At 42.9% G+C, this 18615-nt stretch overlaps 1 protein-coding gene across 1 annotated transcript in view; it reads left to right on the top strand.

Moving 5' to 3' along the window:
* Positions 1-18615, top strand: part of IPMK (inositol polyphosphate multikinase) — a 42951-nt gene that overhangs the window by 20929 nt on the left and 3407 nt on the right. The window contains 3 exon segments of the mRNA XM_075717556.1: positions 1559-1655; positions 8508-8680; positions 17735-17816. Of these exon segments, the coding sequence (XP_075573671.1) occupies positions 1559-1655; positions 8508-8680; positions 17735-17816 (352 nt within the window).

Below are 18615 nucleotides of genomic sequence, written 5' to 3'. Positions count from 1 at the left end.
TGTAATGTTGGTGTGGATTCGGTTTTATCACCTTCTCGGTCACTGCCCAGTAACGGTGCTGGCATAAAGGTGTCAGAATTGCGGCTGGCACAAGCCCAGGAGAGCCCCGTGTTAGATGTGGCTGAAGGGCTGCGGAGCCGCGCCGTGCGTTTGAAGCGCGCTGGTGATCTGAGTTTGCCCAGTTTGAGGTTTCTGCGATGAAACCTAAACTTCGCACAAACCCGCGCTGACTAATTTTAACGTTCCGCTGCTGCGTGAGGCTCTGTCTAGAGTGACACAGCATCGGTGATCATAGCCGAGGCTTGCCTTGATGCGCTAAAATAGTAGCTGGACTTTGGGTCTAGGGTTTTTTTCCTCCCTAGTCGTATTAATATTACAACGCTAAAGGCACGTATGTTGCGATACCTGCGCTTAGTAGTTTCCATCGCAAAGTATTCTCCCACTGTGGTTAAATGTGGGTCTCGAAGCACGTGAGCTGAGCCAACTCTGCAGCGCTCTGCTAACATCTTAAATAATCTTTTGCATTGCTTCCGACTTTGCAGCGGGCTCTGACTGCGCTCCTGTGCATCGAGTATTGAAGTGAAAGCAGAATTGTTAGCTTGCCCTGGTCACTCGCGTGCAGCATCTGTGGGTATTGCTGCGCAGCCGCTGCAGGGTTGAGGGGCAGGGCACGAGCCTGATAGCGTCAGAACTGGGATAGCTGCAAGGGGGTTAGGAGGAGATGGTTCCGAAATGGAATAATCATCCTTGTAACCTGTACTTGTGTGGATATCGATCTTGTAGTCTGCAAAGCATGTTGAACCATCCTGGAGGCTACCCCCTCTGTCTCTAACTAGATTTTTGAGCAGGGTGGGGGGGAATCTGGTCAAGGAAATGGTTTTGAAAGCCTCCTAACACCACCGCTGCCAACTGGTGACAGTCACGCAGTTCCGTAGCAGATAGTATCCAAGGCCCCCTTTTAACTCTGCGAAGAATTACTCCTTCGGGAGTGTAAGCCAGCTGCTGTTCCCAAACTGTTCTTGTTTTTCTTACAGAAGTTGAAAAAAATGTTGAAAGCGTTAAAGCAAATGAAAAGAAATATATTTGAGTTGTGCATTGTCCGTGTGATGTAGTTACAGGATGAGTTGTTGTGGAGGAAATGGGGAAATACTATCCTGTCTGAGCTTGTACAGTTTGCCTGATACAACTTAAGCTGTGGCTATACAATACGATGTAGTAATCCTATACTGTCGTGGATCCAGGATGGGAGAACACCCTTTTCGCTAAATAGGCTTTGATGCTAACAATTACAGGTTAGATTTTTACTCGAGCTAAGCCGTAAATTATTCTTCGAGTTGGTGCATCTTTTCCACTTTAAAATTTGAAAGAAAGGATACTATTCGTTTATGTTGGACTGTGGTAATTATCATCTTCCTCTTGTATGTTTTTTAAATGTAAAGTAGAAATCTCAAACGCATGAAAACAAAGACGGTAAGAAATTATAATTATGGGACAATTGGAAGTATAAAATGAATGTTTTAATCTGATGATCTCTCCACCCCTCCCTAATTTATTTCAGGTTTATGACTCCGAGTGTTGCGACAGCATTCTTCTGGAGCTGCGGGAATATCTGCCAAAATACTTCGGTGTCTGGTCACCACCTACTGCACCAAATGGTACTGTTCTAATTTTATCTGTTAATCCAAACCTCCTGGAAAAAATCTTCTGGAGACTGATTTTTGGCAGTTGTGAGCTCCGTAGGGGTTTTGTTTTTTTTTTGTTTTGTTTTGTTTTGTTTTGTAACCCACTAATGCTCCCTCTAACAACTGGTTCCAGTTTGCAGTCCTCTGGCTGGATTAGGTCTTTGGGGTCTTCCTCCCAGGGCAGATGGGGCATGGCCGTTTGTACGGCAGACGTTTCCCCGAGGAGCTGGACCTGATGCATATTGCCCCGGAGCTGCTGCTCTGGTCTGGGTCGTGTCGGCCTGGTTGCATGTTTATGTCTGGTCAGGCCATCGGAGCAAGAGACGGGCGCCGTGTGGGTGCGTAAGGAAGAAGAAATGGATAGGGTGGGGCCTATGGAGGCGTTCAAACTGGAATCTGCTGCTGGATCTCCAGAGGCTGGATCCCATCGCCACAGCGTGCCATACAAAGCAGTTACGTCGGCAGGTACCTTGCTGGCGAGCTCTGCTTGTCATCCTGTGTTACTGGTTTGAACGGAACAAAGCTCCGGTATCTTAGCTTTGCATTTGTAAAACATGTTAGGAGTCAGGAAGAAAAAGGTATTTTGGGAGGATGATTGGAAGATTGTCTCTTCAAGAGAAAATGGCTATTACTGATGTATTTAAAACAGGAACTAGTTTTTCTTCTGGGGACTTTTCTTATTCACACTGGGGAGATGAAGCTTCTGGAACGTACAGAAAGAAGAGGATGCCAACGAGTCTGTTTAAATACATGGGCACCAGAACTAGATGCTCTGCTCCTTTAATATAACTCTGTCTTTTTTTGCTTATGCTGTCACTTGATAGACTTGTTTTCCAAAGAGAGTAGTAAGATAGTGTCCAAAGACACTGTCTGAACTCTGGAAAAAGAAATGCAAGGAGGGTTGTGGTAGTACCCAGCGCTTTCTTGGCTCGGAGTTGCCTTCACACTTTCGTATTTGGCACTAACTCAAATAACTCTCCCGGAGCTATCTTTTCCCTTCCCTCATAATTTTATGTGTGTCATGGAGCTCACTTAATGTCCCCTCCAAATTGCAAATCGATTTTTTTCTAGTCACAGTAGGATCTTAACATGTAAAAATACGTGGTCTAGCCAAAATACAGTAATTCAACACATCCCTCGTTTACGCTGGGAATTCATTAGCACTGCGTGCCACGGGGCTGAATTTTGGCAGGTCTCCACCAGTAGTCCAGACGTAGCCAGTAGGAATAACCGTTTAAAGGAAGAGTAACTTTTGATCTTGTTTGCTTTGCTTCTTGAAAAGACCGTGCACTGTCAGGAGGCCTCTTCGCAGAAAACTGTGGCGGGGCTTCAAACAAAACACTCCATTGCCAACTCTGTTATCTGCGGTATTAATGAGTTTTGGGTAGTCTTGATAGAAATCAAATACATCAGAGATGATGGAGCTTAACAGAACGCATGCGTGCTGGGTACATCCGCAGCTAAGGAGGTAGCCATTCACGGTGGAAGTCATCTGTTGTTTAGCAGGTATTTGCAAATGCAGTTTTTGCTAACACCAGATGTGAAGGAAAACCTCTGTGATGCGCTTGCGTGTGCGCATCAGTGCTTGGCACCAGAGGCGAAAAGAGTCGGCGGTGCTGCGTTTAGACTGCGCAAAAAGTAGGAAAACAAGTTTAGAAAAAATAGGAAAAGGGGAAGTGACCACACAGAGGAGGGGCGCGGAGAGGCTATTTTGGGGAAATCAGGGATGGGCTTGTTACCTGTCCCCCCAAATGAGCTGTGGATTAAGCTCTGGTTCAAAAGATTGAACAATGTGCTTAGCTGCTGTGGTGCATCCCAGTGACATGAAGGAATCTAGCTGCTAGAAAGGTATCTAATTCTTAAATGTAGATCGAGGATGTCTTTGTAGGTTTTTGCAGTCTTGACGTTGGAAGCCTGACCTTTCCTTTGGCGCTCTACAGACTCTGGGGACGCAGCTCCATACAACCTCTTGAGTAGTGAACCCAATCGTTCCTTATTGTTGCTAAATCGGGCATAGGTGACTTCTAAAAAACCAAAAATTAAATTAAACAATCTATCAGTTACCACACTCTGCTTGCTGCATGTTCTGAACTGTATGTATTTTTTTGTAAGAGTGGTTGTGTGGAGGAACGCGGCTTGCCTGGTTTGCCAGGGCAGAGAGAGGATGGCCATTGGTGTCCTTGTTTCATATAAAGTTCTTTTATTCATAAGCGAAGGAAGAAGGAGGGCTCTCTGGTGAATGCTGTCTTATGTGTGTAGCATCGCAGTTGTTATCCTGGGTAGAGGGTTCAGAGTTTGAGTAGGTTCATACAGACATGAAGAGAATCGTAGGCTTGTGGTAGGAAAAAAACAGAGTAACTTAATTTAGGACCACTCTGAAACTTGATCTGTGACTGTCTCTGAGTTTTCATGTGACAGGGTAGCAGGAATTGCGGTGGGTAAGGTGGAGAACACAGGGAATTTATTTTCTTAGAGAAATATTTAGGGAGAAGCGTCCGTCTTCTATGCTGAAAATGTAAATGGGTGGATGAAATTGCTAGCTGAAAGGGGTGAAATGTATTAACTGTAAATGAGAATATAGGGAGTGTGACAGAAAAGATGGACCGATATCCACAGTATCAATAAAATCTGTAAAATAAGTGTCCTCTTACGCTGAAATCGCACACCTGGTACTACTGCACAGGAGATGGAGTTAGAGGTGGGTGACACTCCATCTCCCTAAGCTAATCTAAAATTGGAGGGAGACAATTTGATTTGAACTTTGGGTTCCCTGGCATTGTGGGCATTTGGAGTTTATTAATAAAGAAGTGGAAAAGTTGTTACAAAGATGTAGGAGCCACGTTAAGCTTTTTATATCTCCTGCTGAGAGTTCTGGGTTTTGCTGCCTACTTGTTGCCCCTGCATTTTTTTTTTTAAGTACCTTTACTGCTACTCATTTCATACTGTGCTCTAATTTTTGTTGCCTAAGCTGGGAACAGGGTAGATAAATATAAGCCAGCTTCAAACCTTTCTTTTTTTTCCCTTGTTACTGAGAGCAACTGAAGCTTTTCCCTGCTTATTCATACGTTTTTGAGAGAGGTCTTGTAAGTTATGAGAGGTAGTCAGATGTTGACAAGATGCTAACTCTGGCAGGTTATTTTGTCACTTCAGATTCCAATGAGGACTGAATGCATCAGCGTGTACGTGCTGAAGTCTGCAGTGGTTCGTGCCATGCATGCTTGCTGAATTTTGGTGGTCTTTCGGTTTGTCTCCTTTGGGACTGTAATAAAATATGTAAATAATATGTCAAGCCACGTCTTCCTGCCTCCTTCCCTGCCACTGAAAAATAGAAAGGGGGAAGGCAAGCCTCTGAGGAATGATTTGTTTTAATCCTTGAAATATATAGTCAGGATTATCTACCAAAGCTAAGATACAAAAATCCTTATGAATGCTTTTCTCCGTAGGGGATTTTAATTTAACCTGGTTTTAGATGGCAAATGCATGATTTTCAGAAGCATGTTGGGTTAGCAGTGTATTACGGACTAATTTGGAAAATCTGAACTGCTTGGAAAATCTGCAATTTTTTGCTTAACAAAACAAGGAGAGTGCTCTCGTTATCTAGGCTCAGCTGCAGACTTGTTGATGACCTTGAGAAGGATGCTTGGGGTCAGCTCCTCCAAGACTACGAGAGCACCTGACTTGAACAGGTAGAGCAGCGATACCTGCCGAGGTCTGAATCTGAAGCTTACTTCGTTTGCCTTCGTCTTAACGCTTCGAGATGTAGTCAGGGTAACTGTTGAAAGTTGTGGTATATTCCGACACCGTGCTCTTGGCATCTGTTTCAGCAGACCATAGATCTTGAACACAATGCAAATAAGAACCAAACAGTGCCAGGAAAAACAAAGCGTAAATACTTGATGCACTTTTCTGAAGCTGTAATGAAGAAAAAAAATAACTTGGTATAATGCTTTGTCTGCGGTGGTATTGATCTCCCCGCAAGGACGAAAAGCTTTTTGAGAGTGGGGGTGTGCATTGAACAGATGTAACATAGCCTTAATTTTGAGCTAGCAGTTAGCTAACGATGAAGACCTAAATCATAATTCCGAAAAGTGTGAGAGAGATATGAGTCATTTCTGGATAATTCATAGGCTTTGCCAAGTAATTAGTATTTCCCAGGGCTAGTGTTAGCTCCAAAGTTATTTTAATGCTTAATTTTTTTTAAAATAGTAATTGTGACATTTTTAGGAGGTCAGTTAGGGAAATAGTCTAGCTTACAGATCTGAAATGGCTGGGGAACTAAAAAGTGCCAGATATTTACAACTTTTAAATATTTTGGAGGTGCTGAATGTTGGTGCTGTGTGTTTATAAAGAGGGATTTGGACCAGTGCAGTAGAGGACAGCGGATGACCATGGGTGCTCTACAGATGCCTTTGATGGAAAGAGCACGACTCTTGCCTGCGTGTTGTCTGAAGGGAAGTATGCTAGGCTTTGGGAGACTTAAGTTCTGCTTTTTAAACTAGTTATTTTCATGGGTTCACTTCTTGTTGCACTATGGAAACAGATGTTTTACACTACTTTACCTGCAGCTACATTTTAGGGTTGATAAAAACATTGCATCTAAACAGTTTGTATAGTTTGTGGCAACTTGCAATTTGTATAATTTTGTATTTGTAACAGTTTGAGTCCAGAGGTGCTCACAACATAACCCAACGCATTTTAGAGTTGGCGGTGAAGGACTGCAGCCAGTTTCTGAGCTGTTCCTGTATTTATTGTCTTTCCCCACCTCCCATCGTGTACCTCTGGCTCAGTGCTTCTGAGAACAAAGTGCTGAAAAACTTGAATTTCATTTAGTTGTTGGTTTCTGGATTGGTTTAGAGTGATGACACAAATCTGTTGATTGCAGTGATTTCCATAATACGCAAAAAGGATGGGCATGAAGGACGATGCTTAGGTTTTTACAATTTTTGTTTTAATAACAGAGAGCTAACAGGTTATATTGACTCCCCTGGATTCAGTAGTGGTTCCCCAAAGCCCTGCAAAAGCTGTGCTAATATCTGACTGAATCAGACCTGTGTATAAAAGCTTTGGATAGAAGGAGTGGCATCTCTTTCTGCCATTCAGGTGATGCAGAATACCCTTCCTGGTAGGGAGAATATTTGCCCCCCTTGTCCTTAGGAGATATCTAGTGAGCAAATACCAAGTATGTTTGCTGCCCGTGGCTTCTCACAGTTACGTATGAGTTATTTTAGCTTGGCTATCCCTGCAGTTGTAGTTAACAAACCTGGTTTATGGGTGAGCTAGTCCATAATGAAACTCTTTGCTGTAGCTCGATTGATTCTGTAGGCCTAAGGACATTGGAAAGCGCTGTAAGCTGATACAGTGAGTTAGTAGAAGACTGGATTTTTTTTTTTTTAAGAGTGTATTGGTTTGACATGCTTTCCTGAGGATGACTTCACATTAACAATACGCTTAGTCCCATTTATACATAAAGCAGGCGTCTAAGGATTAAATCAAACGTATTGATAAATACGTACTGTGGGGAATTGGGACATTCGATCGTGATGGTGTAAAAATTGAAGCTCCAAGTAGGACTTGTTAAAGTAATAAAAGTCCCTTTCATTTCTTATCCTTAAGAAAGTGTTTCCACTTACTAAGTGGAAGTGGGACGTTGCTTGTTCCCTTTATCTTGATTCTAACTGGGTTTGTTACCTGTCTGGACAGCTATCAAAACAAGGCACGTTGTCGTCCCTCTTCTCTCTTCAAACTTGAACTGGTTTTGCTTTCCTTGGCAGTCCCATTTTAGGTTATGCTGCAGGGGTGGGGGAATAGTACAATGGTTTTGTGTATTCAGGTTGCATTAAAGCTCATGGAATAGGCTGTACTGGAAAGAAAAACAAACTAACATGAGGCTTGTGACTGCTAACAGGTGGATTTGCAGAAGCCGACGTGAAGAATGAGCCACGTGTTAATGCTGGGTGTTGTCTTGGTGCGTATTGTGCCCTGGCCAGGGCTGGAGATCTGTGCAAGCTTCCTCCGAGCAGAGCTGTCTGCGACTTGAGCAGTTAATCGAGTTTATTTTCTTGTTGTGTTCTGACAATCGGTGCTGTAGATCATGTTGGTAATAGCCTCTTACCTGCACTGGAGAAAAGCGTAAACCAGTTTGACCAGGTTTTAGATACTCCTTTAAATCTTCAGGTGCTCCAAGGGCTTGGGGTTTTTTGGTCCGCCCAACCTCCCAAAGGGACTTTTGGAAATGGATGAAAGGCAGCCTGGGATTTGAGGAGTGTTTTTTACCCAAAGGTGTGCCATGAGAAATGAGTACAGATGGGAGTGGGATAAAAAGAAGAAAAACGAGATGCATTTCGGCCCCTGTAGGGTAGGACTCTGAAATGTTAATTTCGTTTTTAAAATGACGCAAAGAAAATTTGCCAGTTTAATTCTAGCCTTTTCACCCAGAGAAAGAAAACACCATCTCTGTTGCAAAACCAGCCATGTAGTAACCTGCATTTGTATGTGCTTATTAATGCTATTTGAAGTATGTTAATGGCTTAATAAAAGCTACTCATGAATTTCATCTGGGCAATAATTTGAATTTGAGTGTTAGGTTAGCACACTTTAATTGTATACAATTTTCTAAACAATAAGGCATTTAGAATGTAATGCCAACAGAATTTGTGGGTGTCGATGACCATGATTTAGTCTGTGTTCAGAGACAAACTGGCTCTTAAAAGAACTCGCCTGATGTTAAGCCTTAAACTATTCTCCTTCCTCCACAGCAGCTCAGCAGAAACTATGTAATTATTTTGCTTTGACCCACTGTTTATTAAAGTTTTTTCTTTTTGACAGATACGTATCTAAAACTGGAAGATGTGACCTGTAAGTTTAATAAGCCTTGCATAATGGACGTAAAAATAGGTCAGAAAAGTTACGATCCGTATGCTTCAGCTGAGAAGATACAGCAGCAGGTCAGCAAGTACCCGCTGATGGAGGAGATTGGCTTTTTGGTACTTGGCATGAGGGTAAGAACTCGGTTTGTTTTCAAATTCCACTTCACGCTCTGGCCTGTTGTCCCACACCAGATACGGTTCTTCTGGCAAATGACAATCCACTTGAGTTTTACGTAAATAAAGCATTATCTGAATATGTTGGTAGTACTGGTATCAACTGTTGTGTGAAATCTGTTCCAAGACACCGCTCTTGTTCACAAGTGTTTAACTTGGCCGTGTCCCTTCTGGGAATCTGTTTGCAACCTGGGTTCTGTGTATGTGTATGAGAGAGGGGTTGGGACAGACCATAGTTACTTAAAACTGAATGTAGTTGCAATTAATTCTTCTCACAGAGCAGATATTTCAAATTATCAAAGTATTTTTTTGACTTTTAGGCTTATATCAGAGTGAACATAGTGAACCAGTCTTTGTAATAATTTAATAATGAGCTGCATCCTCTCAAAATTTTTAATCTGTTTGTTTTTTTGTTTTTTTTTTAAATAATTTTAATGTAATTTTTCTATTTAGGGAAGAGTAAGTTAGCTCTCAGAGGTGATGCACGTAGGTATAAATAGCTGCTTACGTTCTGCATTTAAAAAAAGCTTTCAACCAGAAGAAGACGTCTTTGACGCTTAACGCACTCGAGGAACAACTGTCAGCTGAAGGTTAGCTTGAGGCGGATAAGGCCCTGCAGATGTCCGTACTAACGCTATTACTTTTCCTTATCTTAGGTGAGGAGAAAGATGAAGATTCAATATTTGTGTATCGGCTACTTTAAAACTTCAGCGTAGAGAAACGCTGTACAGAACATTTATGGATCAGTAACATAAATGTGTTGATGTGTCAGTAATGAATCCCTGATGCAATGCATTTAAAGTACTTTTTTTTTTTTTTTTCTGCTATGATTGGCGCAGGAATGGTCTTTTTGATGTGGGATTTCTGTTTTCCTTCTCACATACACAAAGCCAGGGCTTTCAAGCTCTGCATCAAGCGTAAAGGGCTGAAGACTTTGAGCTTCCCCTTTTGCTGTTAGATAGCAACAGCATGCAGACTGCACCATTGTTTGAAATAATTCTAATATCTCTGTAATGTTTTGCACTTAATTGCCTAGGCTCTCAGCCTTAACTCTGTCTTGAGATAAGCTTTTGCAGCTATAAATTATAGTGGTCAGGAGTAGTAATTATGTAAGCCTATGAGAGAGAATGTGGGAGTTGAGTCAAAAAACCAGTCAAACAGTTTAGATCGAGAAGGAAGGCTGGAGATTATAGGTTTGCATTTGGCTTATGTCATTACACAAGCTTTCTTATCTCATGTGTAAAACATTGTACTTCACGTCCTTTGTTTCATGACAGCGCAAAAGGAACGAACCCTTGCTTCCACGGTGTTTTTGCTTGTGACGATTGTTTCTAACATTGTCATTTATTGGTACCTTTATCCTGTTGCAGAAATTCTTGCGATTCCCTAGTTCAAACTGTACGTATAATGATGGTTCCCCCAAGCATTGCAGTTTCCCATCCGGTGTTTAACTAGCTGAGATTTGTTTTGTGCCTTTGGTACCAAATTGTGTGTTGGAAGTTATTTTCCAAGAAGAACTCAAAAGGTTCCGCCTCCCCTCACGCAACACTTGGGAAAGTCTAAATTCACAAGGCATTTTCTCTGCTCAGCTTGCCGCCTCTTGATTATGGGGTGCTCTCTGCCTGCCTGCTTGCTTATTTTTGCAAGATTCTGGCCCTAATGTAAAACACTCTCCTGTACAGGCATTTATTGCCTGTAACTGCTAGTGTGCCGGATGAAGGTTGCTAGTGTTTGCTGGACAACACATGGTATAACGCGATTCAGAAAGAGCGGTTTGTTTTTAATTTCCCCGCTCAATGTTATTTTTAACATGGAGGTGGGCTTGCTTGTTAAGTTTCTATTTTAAAAGAGCAAGAAAGAGAGGGCCAGGAAAAATAGAAAATGTCGTTGTCTATGTTTTTCGTAAAGCACACATCATAGAAGCTGTCGTGAAGAGTTACAGGTGGGGTCTTTTACCCCAGAATTTATTTATAGTGGGTTTTTACCCCAAAAGCCATTGACAGGGCTTTTTTATGCACTGGTAACATCTGTTTATATATAAAATATGTATTGTTTGTCCTTAAAAGAAGCGAGTCTCCTATCTGGCAGAGCTTTGATTTATGTACACGGTTCTGGCATGTGGCGTGTGCTAAAGTATATTCATCCTAATGCACCGAATAGACAGAATAAATGCATGGAAATGCATTTAGAAAATGCAGCCATTTCAATAACATTGCTTGAAAACCCAATTTCATACTTAAGCGGAGAGGTTCCTTTCTTTAACAGATGAGAACAGAGATTTGTTATGAAAGTAGTGAGAGTTTAAATATAAGTTGGAAAACTTAAGGTACAGTTCCAATAGCAAAGATACAAATTGCAATATGGTTTCAGTAGTAGGCATAAATATATAAGAAATATCTTCGCAGCACGTGCAGTGTTAAAAATAAGAGTATTTTGTATGCTGTTGAATACAGGCAGAATGCGTGGGTTGTGATCTCGTTTTGGACCCACAGTCCATTCAGAATCCGCAATTCCCGACTTCTGCAGGTTTTCTTTTTCTTCCAGAACATCTTGATTGCGGTATCACGTAGTCCGTAATATTTCTGAAACGTGTTTTTAAAGCACAAAGTGGTGATTACATAACTTCCCCAGTATAATCCATCATTTACTTTTATTGTTTGTGCCTACGAACAACATTACTGCATGCAGTAATGCAGATACCTCATCAAAGCTGTTTTTACAAGTGACTTTCCTAATCTACAGCACATGTTCCTGAAAGGCATTTTAAAACTGACTGTAGCTGAGTCCGTTTTATGAGTTCTTTATGAACCTTTTCTAGTATCGTTAGTAATTTTCATAAGCTCTGATGTGTTAATAACAAGATTTAGGAAAGGAGGAATAAGAAAGCTATTAAATCCTGCATCTAATGTTTATAGTCTTCCACAGGAAAAAAAAAAAAAAAAAAAAAAAGACCAGAACTGGGTTTTTTACATTTATAAGTCTTAATTCAAGTCTTGATGTTTAAGAAAACAGGAAGACAAAACAAAACAAAAACTAACACCCCCCCCCAAACTAAAAAAAAAAAACAACCAAAACAAAAAAACCCCAAACCACAGCAAACCAAAGAAACCGACCAAAAGCCCTGAAAAAACCCCTCCGAACAAGCAAGCCCCCCCCAAAGTCTGGAAATAGCTGTCTGCAGCGGTGGAAACGAGCAGCAAACCAAGGCTGGGGCTGGTTGCTCTGCGCTGGCTTTGTTGGCGCCGCGCACCGCCGCCGCCCCCGCTCTTCCTCTCTTTTCCACTTTCAACTCCCCGGCCGAGTCCGGCTCATCTGTTTCTCGGTCTGACGGTGCCAAATCCATGCAGCAATTCCTCCGAGGCCGGTAGCTGCCAGTGGATTGAAGGGTACCTTTCAGAAGTACTTCATTTGTAGAGTTCAGGAGATTGACCTGTCATCCCCTTGGGCGAGTTCTAGCAGATGGGTTCCCTGGCATCTTTTTTCCAGCAGTTTTTCCTTACGCGGAAGATTTGTCACGTATATGACAGCTGGTTCGCTTGTGTCCTTACGGCTGATAAGATTACCGGTATGTTAGGAAAAAAGCTGATGATGGGTGAGATGAGAATGGCCTTTCTCCCCCCCGCCCCCCCAATTATATAAAAAGGAGGCATAAAAGAAATTTATTCTAATGAGGTGCTCCATGGAAGTTCTGGGAGTCCAAAATTATGCATTAAGCTATCCTTAAAATGGGTCACAATTTAACCGCAGCACCCTTGTTTCTTTTATTTAGGAGATTATTAGTCTGCTTTTTCACTGACTTAGCTTCAACCTAATTTCATTCTACAACTTCTTTATGTAGGGACCTTACTAAAACTTTATATTGATTGTCAGAGCATTTGGTGGTGTCCTTAATCATAGAAAGCACTCTGTCAAATACCAGAAGAACAAAGAAGCAAACCAGGTAGAATAATACGTAAGTATAGTCTTAGAAACGGGGAAGCAGGGTTGCATCCTTCCCGTGCTGAATTTTCAAGCCAGCAGCAAGCAGGGATGTATGTGCTTTCATCACTTGTGGTCTAGCAACAATGTGAGTTGTTATTAAAAAAAAAAAAAAAGGGGGGGGGTGTGGGGGTGTTAGATAAGTGGATTTCAATAAATGGGCATGCTCTCAGCAGCAGTAATAGTGGTGTAGCGTTATTATAAAGCAGTATAATCAACTAAGATAATGTATTTTTAAAAATTCCTCCCTTTGTGTGTGGTTTGTTTTTTTTTTTTTTCAAATCCTCGTTTTACTTCCTTTTGGAAAAAGAAAAAATAAGGCTTCTTCAAACTCAGCGTTTAAGTCTTCCCCTGCGGCAGGCTCAGTCCCCAAGAGATCCCAGGACCTGCAGAGCGCCCTGGGTTCTGCAGGTGTGAAGGAAACTCGTGTCTTTAGACCGGGATGCTCGTGAGGTCCAGGCAGAAGGTAGAGAGTTGTGGGTGCGGGTCTTGGCCTGGCGAAGGCGGTGGAGGGGTGCTGAGGTGGGATGTCCTCGAGTTAGCGGGGGTGCTGCCTGCTTCTGCCCCGCTTTCCGCCTCCCTCCGGTTTTGCAGCAGGCTGGGTACTGACCTTCGGGTGCCAGTTAGGAGCACAGAGGTGCCTTGCTGTAAATAGAAAATGCTGTGTAATACTTAAACGCTCGCTCTTACCTGTACGAGCATACTCGTACAGGTAGTAGTAGTACTACTACTAGTACAGTAGTACTACTACTAATAATAATTAAAAAACTGAACCTGTTAGCGTGCTGGATTCCAGTTCTGTTTATGCAGAAACCTCACCGAATGGGAGCTGCTTGCAGGCACAAGGAGGAGCCTCCACACTGTCAGCCACAACAGCGCTGATCTTGTGTAGTAAGAATTTTGTTTCTTTGCCTTTTTCTTTGTCTTGCACTACACAGCAGAACTCCCCGTGAAGACAGAGCAAACACATTAACGAGCTGCGGCAGGTGGACAAGAAATGAGATTTTTCTGTCTAATAATTTCTTGGCTGTTAATACAGGGGTGACTTAAGTATATTTACGGAAAAAACACGAGGGGTGGACAGCTTGGCCCTTCGCCCTTTGAGGTTCGGCTGTCTCGGCATCAGAGCGTGTATCTCTCAGCCCCGTGTCCTTGCGTAGAAGAGCAGGTCCCAGGCTGCCCGAGCAGGGCCGGGCACCAGGAGCTCTGTGGGAAAGTGCTTCCCAGGCACCGGCTAGCGCGTGGGAATGCCGCGCGAGTCCGTATCACGCGTGCCATCGAGTTAGCCTTCGCTCTGCAGTACTATTGCAGAGTACTGGGCAAGCCTGCTCAAAATTCCCCCCCCCCCCCCAGTTTCAGTGATGTGGATTAGTTAATATTCTTTGCAGATGTGGAGGAGCTCTGCAAGTTATTTAATAGAGATTTTTATTTGTGCTAGCAGTATCTACACCAAACAGGCTACTCTTAATATGTATTTAAATTACGCTTTCTGGAAGTTAGGGAGTTGCCGCAGATAAGTATTTGAAGGGTGCATGTATTTTTGTGCCTCGCCATGGAAGTCGGTGCTGAATTACCGTAAATAACATCGCATAGCGTTTGTTTTCCTCAAGCCAGTCTTCAGCTTAATGTCCTAAAGCTGCAGGTGCGAGGTTTCCAAACTGCGTGTTTCACTGTTGAGATCTTGCAAGGGTTGTGCTTTTTTAAAGACCACATTGGACCAACTTTTTATTTTAGCTCAAGGTTTCCCTCGATTCAAGAACGTCAGATGAACTAACCGTAACTGAAAAAAGGGCACAAAAATATGTGTGCGTACGCACGCAGCAAGAACTTCACACCGCGTGGGAAACAAAAGCCAAATGCAGGTTGAGAAATTCCAAAAATAATGTCCCTGGACAGTTAATCATCTGGATGTTTTGACGTGCTGTCCGTACAGAGTCCCTACTACTACTAATTAAAAAACTGAACCTGTTAGCGTGCTGGATTCCAGTTCTGTTTATGCAGAAACCTCACCAAATGGGAGCTGCTTGTAGGCACAAGGAGGAGCCTCCACACTGTCAGCCAAAACAGCGCTGATCTTGTGTAGTAAGAATTTTGTTTCTTTGCCTTTTTCTTTGTCTTGCGCTATACAGCGGAACTCCCCGTGAAGACAGAGCAAACACGTTAACGAGCTGCGGCAGGTGGACAAGAAATGAGATTTTCCTGTCTAATAGTTTCTTGGCCGTTGTTAAGGTTACAGATTTGACTTATTTGACTTACTGTTTTGACGGAAACAGGCTAGTACACACAGCTGCAGCAACAGGGATACAGAAACAGGTTGGTTCAAAGGCAAATATCCTTTTGGGAAGGGTGAGTAGTAGGTTAGTAGCGGTGACAGCGTGAACAAAAGCATGGTGAAGCAAGAGGGGCGTAGACTAGGAAGTTGATTTTAGTCTAATGCTACTTCAGCACAGCCATCCCTGTGTTTTTGGGGGGGTAGGTGAGGGTGAAGCAAGAACTGGTGAAAGATTATTTCTTTTTGAACTTGGTTTTCTGTTCCTCTGCTTTCAGCATGGGGCTTAACGTGTTTGGAGTTGGTTGAACTTTTCCAGGAATGTTTCAAACAGTCACTTCCTTGCAGTTGAGAAAAGGCTGGAAGCAGCGTTAAGAGGCAGCTCTTTGGCTAACATGGCGAATACTTCCATGATTACCTCTCTATGTTGCCCTTTAATGCTGTTGTCTGCAGCCAAGCCCGTTGGTAACCAAGGGTGTTCGGAGCCTTCGCTTGCTCACCAAGTAGTTAAATACGTACATTACGCTCTCGGTACGCGTGGGGGACTCGGTCGTTTGTCATCGACCGTTTTGTGTAGTTAAAAACGCACCATTAATGCAAAACATGCACATGTGCCTGGGTGTTTTTAAATGACATAGAAAGCCATTTGCGGGGGGGGTTGGTTTTGTGCACATTATGAGAAGAGGTAGGGTGGCTTCACGGGAAACCCGGCTCAGCAACACAGGGGGCTTATGTGCTGCTCCAGCGTTTCTTTGGAAAACAAAATGAGCTTGCAGATCTTAATCAGCATTTTTGAGCAAGTGCCCATGTCACAAAAACTGTTAGCTCCTACGGGGGAGGAGATGAGGTTCTGGTAAACAAGATTATTCCTTCCGAAGTCTGCTGCAGTGCTGGCGTATGGAGGAAGCTGCCCCTAGACCGACTAAACGAGAACGTTTAATGTTATTAAAATGAGGACGCAGCTAGTGAAAACTTCAGTGTAGTCGCCAGACTTTTGATCCTCTTCCTAAGCAATATATTTCTTTTCTTTTATTCTTGCTTTATTTAATTACCTTTGGCTTGTGGCTCTTCAAATTTAAAAAGTTTTTGAAACTTTTTGTACGTTTTTGAAAGTAACTTTGGCACCTGAAGTATTTACAGAAGTAATCTTTGGGTTCATAGGTTGTATGCTGTAGCTCTTTTATGTGCTTTGGGAATAAAAAAAAGTGGTGAAAAACTATTTTTTTCATGAAACCAAAATCACACTTGTCGGATGCTGTTTTAGAACAACTTGCCTCTGCTATGCTCTCCTGCAATTTGTAGCTATCAGGGCCTCAGTTTCTATAACATAACAGTGGAAATAGGAATTGTAACAGTGGGAAGCGTCTCTGCTACCAAGTGAGCTTAAATATTCAGGCTTACAACTGTTATTTCTTTAGTATAACCAGAATTATTTACGGCCTCTTCAGTTCACGGTTGATGACTTAAATCAGTTTCCACACTCCATGATTTAAGTTCCTTGGGGACCCTGAGTTTAATTACTTCTATCTTTTTTTGTCAAAGAGAGAGCTATTTTGAGACTCTTCTTCCCAGCTGCTTTGCGAAGCAGGAGTTACGGACCTGTGTTTCATGCTGTGCTCGTCATGGTTTGGATGGGGGAGAGAGGTTTTGGGGGGGGGGGGGGGCTGCTGCTTTATTTTTCCAATTCTTGCTCAGGCACCGCTCCTTTTTATGTGCTGCTGTTTCACCGTCATGGACTTTCTCTGTGGGCTACAGCGAGAAAAAGACCTCACAGGAGGGATCGGCGCCTCACTGGTGCGCCCCAAATTGCTTCCCGTGGGATCCTCTCCCTTCCCGGCGGGTAAAGGGAGGGCAGAGCGCTGCAGCCAGGATGGGTGCCGCAGGGTTGGGTGGTCTGAACGAGTGCCAAGCGCAAAGTTCCTGCCAGGGACAACTGCCTGCTTGGTAACACCATTAGTTCTGCAAATAAGAATTGTCTACAGTCTCATAAACAAATTATACTTGGGCCTGGCTGGCTGGCACATTTCTACTATGGAAATTATTTTGGTTAGAGAGAAAATGTGTCTCTATGTAAAACATTTTTGACTTAATTAAGTTGTTAAGCTTGTACAATTCCTGATATGGCCAAAACTGTACCCGTACGAGTCGCCTCCCTTTCGGGCGAGAGCTGACGTACTGCTATCAGTGCTGGAACCGAGCTTTCGCTCGACTGCTGTCATTTATTTAGTATATCCTCATCTGTGCCAACAATTACAGTTCCAGATGGGTCTCGTGGAGCTGGGCCTTCCTGGTCGCATCGTAGTATTTCTTACTGTTTTGCTGCTGTGATTACTATTTTTACCATTTTAAGAACTGCAAAGTAATTGCGTTGAGTTTTTGAGCTTGTTGCATCTTGCTGATCTAATATTCCAAGTAACATGGGTAGGAGTATGATGGTTTCAGGTCTTAGCGTTGATTTGCAAGGCAGGTGCCCTATAAAATGTTTTCCCGTAAGGGATATGTTGCTTTCTGCCAACAGAATGAGGTCTTTCAGATGCGGGGAAGCTGTAGCTCAGACCCCAGGATGTGGAGGGGAGGATTTTGCAGATCAGAGCACTAGAGGGCAGTCCTGACCGCTGCAATGCTAAAAAAGCATTTTTTTTAAAGCTGTGCGAGGGCTAAACGGTACCAAAGGTTTTGTAGCCTGTCTGTAAGGCGTCACATAGCTCTGCAGAAATATTGGTTGTTGGAAATAAGTACAGAGTGACCTCCTTGTTTTCTTGCAGGTCTACCATGTCTCTTCTGACAGCTACGAGACGCAAAACCAGCACTATGGAAGGAGCTTGACAAAGGAGACAGTAAAGGATGGTAAGGGAATTTGTATGTCGGAATCTGGTGCTCTTAGGATATTTTTCATTTATTTACTTATTTCGAGAACTGTATGGAAACAGTAGTCAGTGTGTTCCCATTTTCAAAGTGCCTTTTTCGCCTCTTGCCAGATGGGTCTTTAGCAGTTTCCTGTATCATTTGAACTACCTCTCGATCCTAAATTAAGTTTGCAGTTGGCTTGAGCAGCGGTCTAGTCTACAGGAATTTCCTCATCACGTGTCTTTCGCTACTAATAAGGGGGTGATAGTGGTAGAATTCAATTTCTTTGCAGCTTTGAGACTGTAATGAAATAGAACACTTCCCAAAAGTATTAAATGTTTTTGTAATAGATACATGTTTATCCCTAGTTGTCTTCTGTATTAGAAAGCTACTGTCAGTGCATCTTCCAGTTAAAGTGACCTCAGTTGAAGTTAATCCATGTGTTGCTCTACATAAACAAGGAATAAAAATGCTACCATCGTACGCCTGTTTGGCGATAACTATTTCAAACGAGTTATTAACTGATGTCTGTTCGTCTGTCCCCCACCGAGAGACGGAAGGACACATGCACAAACACACCCTTCTCCAGAGCTGGCGCTAACTTGTCAGCTGTCACTCGTGATAAAGAGCTGCTTGAGCTTCTTTATCCCTGGAGAATTTAATGGGTCCCTGCCCGGAACTGTCCAGACGCTTGCTAAAATGACATGGGGAGCAGGAACCGTGTTCGTCTACTGTTTGATTGCTGTGTTGATTAGTTCATTTTCTTCACAATCTGAGCCCAGTCTGTGGTGTTACACAG

The sequence above is a fragment of the Pelecanus crispus genome, chromosome 10 (genome assembly GCF_030463565.1).
Source record: "Pelecanus crispus isolate bPelCri1 chromosome 10, bPelCri1.pri, whole genome shotgun sequence".
Taxonomy (NCBI): Eukaryota; Metazoa; Chordata; class Aves; order Pelecaniformes; family Pelecanidae; genus Pelecanus; species Pelecanus crispus.
This window is presented reverse-complemented; position numbering and strand designations above follow the sequence as displayed.